Source organism: Theropithecus gelada, chromosome 18 (assembly GCF_003255815.1).
Source record: "Theropithecus gelada isolate Dixy chromosome 18, Tgel_1.0, whole genome shotgun sequence".
Classification (NCBI taxonomy): Eukaryota; Metazoa; Chordata; class Mammalia; order Primates; family Cercopithecidae; genus Theropithecus; species Theropithecus gelada.
Window position 1 is genome coordinate 13,672,424 of NC_037686.1, and position 11,361 is coordinate 13,683,784.

Below are 11,361 nucleotides of genomic sequence, written 5' to 3' on the forward strand. Positions count from 1 at the left end.
ACGGGCGGATCACAAGGTCAGGAGATCGAGACCATCCTGGCTAACACGGCGAAACCCCGTCTCTACTAAAAACACAAAAAATTAGCCGGGCGAGGTGGCGGCGCCTGTGGTCCCAGCTACTCGGGAGGCTGAGGCAGGAGAATAGCGGGAACCCGGGAGGCGGAGCTTGCAATGAGCTGAGATCTGGCCACTGCACTCCAGCCTGGGCGACAGAGCGAGACTCCGTCTCAAAAAAAAAAAAAAAAAAGAAAACAAAAAGCTTTTAATCTTACTTAAAACACGCTTACATGTTGCTAATACCCAGTATTTCTAGAAGTCTAGGGAAAAAGGCATTCTCAAACACTATTTAGACAGGCCCAATCACTTTGGAGGAAAGTCTGGCAATGAGATACAGACACACAAGTAAGCAAAGATATACGTATTTATCACAGGATTTGTCTTTTCTGGATAGAAATGAAACAGAAATATCCAAAATGTTCATAAAGTACAGAACTGTTAAACCACGGTAAAGTCACACAATGAAATTTAATCCAGAATTTAGAAGAATAAGGTAGCTGCCAGATACTGTGGCTCACACCTATAATCCCAGAGAATTGAGAGGCTGAGGTGGGAGAATTACTTGAGGCCAGGAGTTCGAGACCAGCCTGAGCAGTATAGCAAGACCTTGTCTCTAAAGAAAAGAATTTTTAAAAAATTATCCAGGTATGGTGCCACGTATAGTCCTAGCTACATGGGACGCTGGGGCAGAAGGATCACTTGAGCCCAGGAGTTCAAGGCTGCAGTGACTGTGCCACTGCACTCCAACTACAAAAAAAAAAAAAAATTAGGTAGTAAGGTAGAAAAAATGTCCATAGTAAACAGTGTGTATAGGCATAGAAAAAGTTGTAACAAAAAGAGAATCTGTAGGTAAACTGAGGGTTACTAGCATAACTTTTTAGGGAAGAATCCCCTAAACTCAAAACTTGTAAGTTAAAATCCTTAAGCTCTAAAATTTAATTAATACCTTACCTGTTATCACTGCTTTTAGATGTCTGGTTGTTGAGAATACTCTGCTGTTGGGGAGCTGAACCTGTAATTTAATCAAGAAGGTGGGTTATGTATTGAGTTTTATATTAGTTTTCCATCTAATGGATAAAATCATTATGAAGAAAAAAAAACCTTCAATGCATTAAATGACTTATTTTTAATAAAGACCATCTGATAAAATTAGAACCTCCTTCCTAGATACTATTCTTCAGACAAAAGGCAGAAAGGCTGTCCCATACTCAGACCACAAAGCTGCAAAGAGATATAATGGTAGATTAGTTTGTCTCTAATTTAACTAACAATTAGGACTGAATAATAACGAAATTGTTTCAATGTCTGCATAATTATACAATCCCTAAGTAGAAATAAATGAAAACATTTTCTTGCTGAAAAAAAAAAGATGCCGGGCACAGTGGCTCACATCTGTAATCCCAGCACTTTGGGAGGGCAAGGCAGGCAGATCACCTGAGGTCAGGAGTTCGAGACCAGTCTGCCCAACATGGGGAAACCCTGTCTCTACTAAAGATACAAAATAAGCTGGGCGTGGTGATGTGTGCCTGTAATCCCAGCTGCGTGGGAGGTTGAGGCAGGAAAACTGCTCCAACCTGGGAGGCAGAGGTTGCAGTGAGCCAAGATCACGCCACTGCACTCCAGCCTGGGAGACAGAGTGAGACTTCGCCTCAGGGGGAAAAAAAAAAAAAAAAGATAGTCTCTGCAATTTTAGTCAAAATAATAAATAAAGGCAATAAGCAATCCATTTTATTTTCTAATGAATAAATGCATTTCTCATATTTATATTACATTCTCTCTTCCCCAACTCAGAGAAAAAGTTAAATCATGTCAGTAATTATCCAAACTCAACATTTTGCTTCATATATACCTTTCCTTTAACAGAGAAACAATAGGAATTAAGAGATTTATTTTCTATACCCTCTGCTGTCTCATCCAATATAAGTGAGCAAATCCTCACCCAACAGTTCAAATTACTTTTTTTTTTTTAGTTTTTTGTTTTTGAGACAGTCTCGCTCCATCACCCAGGGTGGAATGCAGTGGTGCAATCTTGGCTCACCTTTGCCTCCCAAGTTCAAGCAATTCTCCTGACTCAGCCTCTCAAATAGCTGAGATTCCAGGCATACACCACCACGCCTGGCTAATATTTTTTGTATTTTTAGTAAACAGAGACGGGGGTCTCACCACATTGGCCAGGCTGGTCTTGAACTCCAGGTCTTAAGTGATCTGCCCACCTTGGCCTCCCAAAGCGCTGAGATTACAGGTGTGAGCCACCACGCCCACCCCCAAATAATGTATTATAAAAAAGAGTTCACAAGGTTCCAAAACTAAGGCTTTTATACAAGTGGACAATTTGTAGCATTTATTAAATCCTTAGTTTAGACACAGGATCATTCAGATGGAAAACTAAGTAAATAAGGGTTAAAGATAAGAACCTGAAATGGTAGAGCACAAATAATAAAATACTTAAGAAATAAGCTGCTACCACTATTTTATGCAATTCATTAAGGAACACTTCTCAAGAAAGTCAGTCACAAATAAAAGTTAACTTTAAAAAAAGAACTTTGGTAGGGAGTCAAAGGGTAGTACTTAGGTACTTTATTTTTTGTTTGTTTGTTTGTTTGTTTGTTTGAGACAGGGTCTCGCTCTGTCACCCAGGCTGGAGTGCAGTGGCCGGATCTCAGCTCACTGCAAGCTCCGCCTCCCGGGTTCATGCCATTCTCCTGCCTCAGCCTCCCGAGTAGCTGGGACTACAGGCGCCCGCCACCTCGCCCGGCTAGTTTTTTGTATTTTTTAGTAGAGACGGGGTTTCACCGTGTTCGCCAGGATGGTCTCGATCTCCTGACCTTGTGATCCGCCCGTCTCGGCCTCCCAAAGTGCTGGGATTACAGGCTTGAGCCACTGCGCCCGGCCTACTTAGGTACTTTAAACAAACCAATCAACAGAAGTAATTCTGAAACAATGGGTGATAGTCATGATAATCACATATATGAAAAATATAGCAATGGTTAAAAAGAATGTCACAACCCTATTTGGTATATAACATTTTCTGTAATACTGACAAAAACGTCACTGAAGACTATGAAATCCAAATAATATTTCCAAAGTATTACCTGGAAATTTATTCTCTCCTGTATCAATTTTTGCTTGACTGAGCAGAGTTGAAACAGCAGTAACATTTTCCACTGGACTGTTTTCTAGCTTGGATTCCAAACATTGGCTGAAATTCTGAACACACATAATTCAAAATTTTTACATCAACTTTGCGTTTTATCTAAATACACTTTCAGTAAATTTTAGCATACTAAAAAAATTTAAGATACTTTTTATTTGGAGTAATTCATATAGACATGAAGTCTCCCCATGATCTTGCTACAAGCTACCCTCTCAGCATCAGAGCCCATTATTACCCTTCATGCTAAATTTAAAAACAAGGTACAGCAGTGTATGCCTGTTGTCGCAGCTACTAAGAAGGCTCACTAAGAGGGGAGGATCACTTAGGCCCAGGGGTTTGAAGCCAGCCTGGACAACATAGTGAGACCCTATCTCAAAAAAAGGAAATACCTCTCCCACATATATATTCAATAGTTTCCTGGCTCTGTATCTTTTTTCCAAATTTTGTCTGTCTAGACTATAAAGTCCAATATGGTCATCACTCCCACGTCTAACTAGTGAGCACTTAAAATGTGGTATCACTTGAGATGTGCTGACAGCATAAATCACACCAGATTTTGAAAACTTAAGCACCTGGCCGGGCACAGTGGCTCATGCCTGTAATCCCAGCACTTTGGGAGGTCGGGGTGGGTGGATCACTTGAGGTCATGAGTTCGAGACCAGCCTGACCAACAGTGACCAACAGTGAAACCTCGTCTCTACTAAAAATACAAAAATTAGCTGGGCATGATGGCAGGCACGTGTAATCCCAGCTGCTCGGGAGGCTGAGGCAGGAGAACCACTTGAACCCGGGAGGCAGAGGTTGCAGTGAGCCAGGATAGTGCCACTGCACTCCAGCCTGGGCGACAAAGTTAGACTCCATCTCCAAAAAAAAAAAAAAAAGACAGGTTAAATAAAAGATACTAAAATCAATTTGATCTATTTCTCTTTACTCCATTAATGTGGCTACCAGATAATTTTAAATTATCTGGTATGTGGCTCACTTATATTCCTACTGGATAGTGTTGATCCAGAATACCTTTCCCCCTGTATAAATTCAACTCATTGCTCCTCTTCCATAAAGCCTTTCCCAGTCTTCTCTACCTGTTCTTCATCTACTTTGTCTAAATCTCTTTCATGTGCTTATCACTTTTTATTTTCAATCAGTGATTTGTGTCTGACTTACCTATAAATCTTAAAAGCAACAACCATATTATATTTACCTTTTTATTCCCAATAGCCTCTAATTCAGAACCTTGCCAAAGCAGATACTCAATTAGTAAACAACAAAAGAAAATGCTTCAGGCCGGGCGTGGTGGTTCACGCCTGTAATCCCAGCACTTTTGGGAGGCCGACGCGGGTGGATTATGAGGTCAAGGGATCGAGACCAACCTGGCCAACATGGTGAGACTCTGTCTCTACTAAAAATACCAAAAAATTAGCTGAGCATGGGGCTGGGTATGGTGGCTCACACCTATAATCCCAGCACTTTGGGAGGCCCAGGCAGGCGGATCACCTGAGGTCAGGAGTTCGAGGCCAGCCTTGCCAACACGGTGAAACCCCATCTCTACTAAAAATACAAAAATAAGCATGGTGGCAGGCACCTGTAATCCCAGGTACTCGGGAGGCTGAGGCAGGAGAATCACTTCAACCCGAGAAGCAGAGGTTGCAGTTAGCTGAGATCACGCCACTGCACTCCAGCCTGGGAGACAAGAGTGAGACTTCATCTCAAAAAAAAAATTAGCTGGGTGTGCTGGCGGTCCCAGTTACTCATGAGGCTGAGGCAAGAGAATCGCTTGAACCCGGGAGGCAGAGGATAGAGTGAGCCAAGATCACACCACTGCACTCCAGCCTGGCTACAGAGCAAGACTCCGTCTCAAAAAAGAAAAAAATACTCCAAACTCCATGGCTATCTCAGGGAAACGGAAATGGAAACTCCTTAAGGGCAGGAAACCTACCCATGTTCTATAGCCCTAGCACAGCACCTTGAACATAGCAGGCACTCAAATATGTCCTGAACCAATATGGTCACATTTCCTGATCACTCTGTGACAGTGGTCAAAATGTTGAGATTAGCGAAAAATAACTGGAAACAATCTGAATGGTGAAAGTCTTCTTTTTCTTTTGAGAGAGAGTCTCACTCTGTCACCCAGACTGGAATGCAGTGAAATGATCACAGCTCACTGCAGCCTCAACCTCCTGGGCTCAAGAAGTCCTCCTGCCTCAGCCTCCCAAGTAGCTGGGCCCACAGGCACACACTACCACTCCTAGATAATTTTTAAATTGTTTTGTAGAGATGGAGTCTCACCATGTTGCTCAAACTGGTCTAAAACTCCTCGGCTCAAGAGATCCTTCCACCTCAACCTCCCAAAATGCTGGGATTACAGGCATGAGCTACCGTGCCTGACCCAAGCTGAAAGTCTTTTCATAGAGGAAAAGATAAACTTGTGGTATATTCCTATACAGTTTTTAAAATACCCATGTATCAATAAGCATCTAATATAATGTTGATTACACAAAGTCAAGTTACAAAAATATGTATGTGTTAGTATTTTTGTAAAACACTGAAACACAAACAAAGCTAAGTATTCTTTATGAATTTATACACACATAAAATCACAGAAATAAAAACTGAAAAGATCTACATCCACTTTAGGAGCACATTTAACTATGGGGAGTCAGGTAAATGGAATAGAGTTGCAGTCTTTGGCCGGGCGCGGTGGATTGGGAGGCCGAGTTGGGTGGATCACAAGGTCTGGAGATCGAGACTATCCTGGCTACTACAGTGAAACCCCGTCTCTACTAAAAATACAAAAAATTAGCCCAGCATGGTGGCGGGCACCTGTAGTCTCAGCTACTTGGGAGGATGAGGCAGCAGAATGGCGTGAACCCAGGAGGTGGAGCTTGCAGTGAGCCGAGATGCACCACTGCACTCTAGCCTGGGCGACAGAGTGAGACTGTCTCAAAAAAAAAAAAGAGTTGCAGTCTTCAACTACACCTGTAATGTACCTTTTGTAACTTTAAAGGATTTTTAGTAATGTTTTTTAAATGTTAACTTTTGTCAAATCTGGGTGGTAGACATATGAGAGTAATGTTAATCTCTGCTATATTCTAAATGTTTGCAATATTCTAGAATTTCAAACCATAAGATTTTTAACATAGCAACAAGTTTCTTTGGATTTTTTTTTTTTTTTTTTTCTGGAGACAGAGTCTCACTCTGTCACCCAGGCTGGAGTATAGCGGCGTGATCTCAGCTTACTGCAGCCTCTGCCTCCCAGGTTCAAATGATTCTTCTGCCTCAGCCTCCTGAGTAGCTGGGATTACAGGTGCACACCACCAAACCCAGCTAATTTTTTGTATTTTTAGTAGAGATGGGGTTTCACCATGTTGTCCAGGCTGGTCTTGAACTCCTGACCTCAGGTGATCCAACAGCCTCAGCCTCCCAAAAGTGCTGGGATTATAGGCATGAGTCACCACGCCCAGCAGGATGGTTTCTTATAATGTTCCTCCAAACAGAGGGGCTGCATAAATTTAAAGTATCTTTCAGTAAAGGCAATGTTATCAAAGGTCAAAATAATGTGGTCTACGTAAGCATCTTTATTCTAGCATAGTTTACTACAAAGGAATGAATTAGATTTCATATCCATCAATATACTCTCCATAAACTGTCTGCCTTCTAAGTTCTAACAAGCATTTATGCAGCAAGGAGTTAGAAGACACACTCTACAACTGTATCTGGAGACACAATCCATAAAAAGCCACTACATCTCTGCAAGAAGCCACACTTATTACTCACACTACAACTCACTACTTATTTCTAATTACTATCACTGACTGGTAAAATCTCTCTGAACAATCATCTTTTAATTGATGCTTGCATTCCTATCTATACAGAAAATAAAATCTGAGAGTACAATATGGTGTCTTCTCCCTTTAAGAAAAATAATAGACACTGATCTATTTTCATGGCTTCTGGAATAAAGCCCAGACTCCTAACTCACATTTGCTCCTAGACAAAATGTCTCAAAAGAGAACTTTAAATCACTTGCAAAACTTTGAAGTGATTTGACTTTTTTCTCTATTCATGATGACTTTTTTTGCTCAAATGATTTCTAATGTTCAGAGTATGTTGTTTTAGAAAGAATGCTGGGCTAAGAATTAGAACACCTGGATCCTAATTATATTTGTGCCACCAAACAAGTTGCCTAAATCATATTCCATTCTCAAGTTTTCTCATTATAAAATTAAATAGTACAAATAAATGAGTTAGATCTATGTTAGAGTTCCAGGGTTCTATGCATATAAAATTTCTGCTTATTGGTTTTATGTATTAGTAGCCTACATATAATTTATTTTAGAAAGAAAAGGGCTCAGCTGCTTTCATAAAGTTTAAAACTACTTTCTTAGATAATCAAAATTTATTCCAGATACAAGATTCTGGTTTTCAATTCACTTTTCCATTTCAGAGTCTTGGCCACTACAATTTTATTCTTAGGCTGAAGACTGAATTATTTATACCTCTCAGACATTCTACTTGCCAACTATTCAAAACAGTCACACAAGTCATCTCCTTAAAGATGTTTAACTTTTAAGTTATATCCAGTAGGAAAAAAGGCTGTTTAGTCCTAGTTGAAATTAATTTTAATATTTAGGTCAAAAGTAGTCCCTAAAGGCCAGGTGCAGTGGCTCACGCCTGTAATCCCAGCACTTTGGGAGGCCGAGGCGGATGGATCACCTGAGGTCAGGAGTTCGAGACCAGCCTGATCAACATGGAGAAACCCCTTCTCTACTAAAAATACAAATCAGTCAGCTATGGTGGTGCATGCCTGTAATCCCAGCTACTCGGGAGGGTGAGGCTGGAGAATGGCTTGAATGAGGGAGGCGGAGGATGCAGTGAGCCGAGATCACGCCATTGCACGCCAGCTTGGGGAACAAGAGCGAAACTCCATCTCAAAAAAAAAAAAAAGTAGTCCCTAAGAAATGTACTTTCTATGGTTATAATTAATAGGAAAATCAGTGTGTTAAATTTAAAAGAAAAGCTGGAATTCACCAGGCTTATGCTTACATAAAATAAAAATGAAGAGTAAAAATGAAGAAACAATGAGAAGCACCCCAAGTAAATGTGAGACATCTAAAGTTCTATCACAACAAGACTGGGTTAATAAAACTCTCGCTAACAACTTAACAGGAGACCTTAACAAATGACTCTTCAAACTTTTATGACTTGATTCTTATGCTAAAATGTTATAGACATTTCTTACAGAAAATATTTAGGCACCTCTATTGTGCATAATAAAAACAGATTACCTTATTTGATGCTGAATCAAAAGAATGTTTCATCTGATTATCCAATGGTGGGTCAGAAGGTTTTATCTCATTAGCCAAATGACAATTTTCAGGAGCCCTTTCTGTGGTTTTATTAATTTCTACTGTAATATCATTAATTTTCACTTCTTGAGAATTAGTTTCTTTCATTTCTTCCTGCTGGCAAGTTATATTTCCATCATGTGGCTTTGTCCCTAAAAATGTACTTTGAGTCACTGGATGATGCATTTCTAAAGCTGGTGGTGAAAAACTGGTTCGTAATAAGCCTAATTTAGGGGAAACTTTAGAGTCCAACTTATTGTGCTGCACAGAGTTAAATTTTGAGAGTTTAATTTTAGTCCAGTTGGAGTTCTTCTTGGCTGAACTATTTATTCCATTTAGTATACATTTCACAGGCTTTGTTTTTCTACTTGGGAAAAAACGATTACATTGCACATCCTGATTTGTTTCCTTCTGATGAAGTATTTGTCTTTCAACATTGGTCTCTTCCAATTTTATTTCCGTGGGCTTTTCTTCCTTTACACTTTCCATTTGTGAAGATTCCTTTTTCACCTCTACATTATCTGACTCAATTTCACCAGCAATTTCTTCACAGAGCTGGAGAATACTACCTCGTTTGCTCTTTCCTGCTTGCTCCAGGTCATTATCACTTTGTTCAGGCACTGATGGCTGTGGACTTTTTGGGAGTGTTGTGTTAGTATTCACTTGTGTATGAACCAACTTCTTTATCTCATTCTTTTTCGAGACCACTGAAGCAGCCATTTTTGATCTTTTCACCTCAGAAGTTACAGGCACAGGTTTCGCTTCCTCTTTTCTAGTAGTTTTCTGAGGACACTTTTCAGATCCTTGTACACACCGAGAACTACAAGCACAAGCTGTCTGATGTTCTACCTTGCGTTTTTTCCCTTTGGGGGAATCTATTACTTCATTAATTACTAGATGTTCATCTTCTTTAGAGTCAGACTTTACTTCCAGTACTTTTCTCTTCACATGTTTCTGACTTGTTTTACTAGATTTACTCTGAGTACTGCTACACTGCTCTTTTTTAGTTGGTGGCAAACTCTGTTTAACTGCTTGAACTTGACCCTGAATTTCTCTACTGCGTAAAGACCTTCTTGAAACCTCTGTTAATTGTTGTAGCCTTTGTGATCTCCGGTTAAGCTGTTCATTTGCTTTAGGGTTTTCATGCACGAATTTTTTCTGAGATAATTTCTTTTTTGTAGATTCTTGTGAATGTCCCCTCACAGTCACTGTATTTTTATTAATGGATTTGGTAGCTTTATCAGTAAACGCTGCCTTTGATGACCTTGTACTCATGCGTGTTTCCAATTCTGGCTGATTTATTTTACTTTCATTGGAAGATTTAGCCTGTGATTTTGTAGTCTCCTTTGGACCTGATTTTTTTGCTAGATTCTTTTGAGAATCCTGAATTTCTGTTTCTGAATTCTTATCTTCACTTTTTTTAGTAACTTTGGAGGAATTCTCTTTTGATTTCTCCTGAATGGACATCATTCCTGAGTAATGACTTTCTTTTCTGTGTAATTTTGAAGAGGATTTTTGTGTCCTGGTAGGCGTGAATGCTGATTAGCTAGTATTATTACTGAGGAGCAGGTATGAAAAATCAACTTTAACTGATGCTGATACACATTTTCAACACAAATACTAGTTTGCTTCAAGTAAGGTTTCTGTCATTCCTAGAACATGAGAAAAGCTGGCATGAATGCTAAAAGATACTTGCTTTACTTTGGACAAGGTAATAAAAATTTGAGGAAAATTTAATTTGATTATTTTTAACAAGTTTTTTTATGAAAAGAAATTTAATTCAGGTTCGAACTGTTTTGTTAATTTTTAAATTAATTTTGGTTTCAGGCCTAGCCCTATTACTGGGGAGTTATTTATCAGTGACCTGTTTTGATAAAATTTTTGAAAACTTTTTTCTTCTGAAGTCTACAGTTATTGGACTTCGATTCACTTGAAACATGTCTTATGGCTAACACGTTTCTTTCCTTGTTTGCTGAGTCTGTTGGTTTGCAGTTCTTATCTAACCTCCTTTGTTCAATAAAATATTCTATTAATATAGATTTCCTTTTGTGCTGCCATTTCTGAAAAATTAAAAAACAAAAATAAAGTTTTGTACAATCCATGAAATATGGCAATGCTAATACTACACAGAAATAACCTTGATTTAAATAAAATCTAACTCCTCCTTTTGAAATATCTAGTCTGTACCCTTAAGGCTAACAGAACGAAGTATCCCAAGTATATTCCTATGAATAATCAATAACTTGTCTTATATAAGCATAGAATAGTTGAAAATCAGTGTATTCCTTGAGGTTTACTTACAGTTTTTGCCCCACAACATAGACTCGATGTCTCAGCCACCATAACTCATGAAAATTAGACAAAACCATTCCTTATAATATGCTCTTAACACATCACACAGCACCTGAAAGAAAAAGGGCTTTTTTAATGTTTAAAAGGACAAAGGAAAGATGTAATCATCCATTCAGCTCTCATCAAATATAACACTCCATAATTTCATCTTGTTCTACCATTAGTCATTATTTCCTCAGAGCTCACATTACACAGAGCATTTAATTTTAGTATTTCTAATTTGCAGTCAACTATATGCAGCCAATGGACTAGTAAGCATTCATTTATATTGTGGAAAAAAAGTTTTAAAAGACGAAAAACGGCCGGGCGCGGTGGCTCAAGCCTGTAATCCCAGCACTTTGGGAGGCCGAGACGGGCGGATCACAAGGTCAGGAGATCGAGACCATCCTGGCTAACACGGTGAAACCCCGTCTCTACTAAAAAATACAAAAAACTAGCCGGGCGAGGTGGCGG

At 39.3% G+C, this 11,361-nt stretch overlaps 1 protein-coding gene across 1 annotated transcript in view; it reads right to left on the reverse strand.

The window, feature by feature from the left end:
- The window catches only part of ESCO1 (establishment of sister chromatid cohesion N-acetyltransferase 1), a 73,804-nt gene that overhangs the window by 35,735 nt on the left and 26,708 nt on the right, over window positions 1–11,361 (reverse strand). The window contains exons 3-6 of the mRNA XM_025365703.1: window positions 10,858–10,960; window positions 8,497–10,616; window positions 3,150–3,264; window positions 1,008–1,069 (exon numbers count right to left, since the gene is read on the reverse strand). Coding sequence (XP_025221488.1) covers window positions 1,008–1,069; window positions 3,150–3,264; window positions 8,497–10,026 — 1,707 coding nt within the window. The 5' untranslated portion in view covers window positions 10,027–10,616; window positions 10,858–10,960. The remainder of the gene's footprint in view (window positions 1–1,007; window positions 1,070–3,149; window positions 3,265–8,496; window positions 10,617–10,857; window positions 10,961–11,361) is intronic.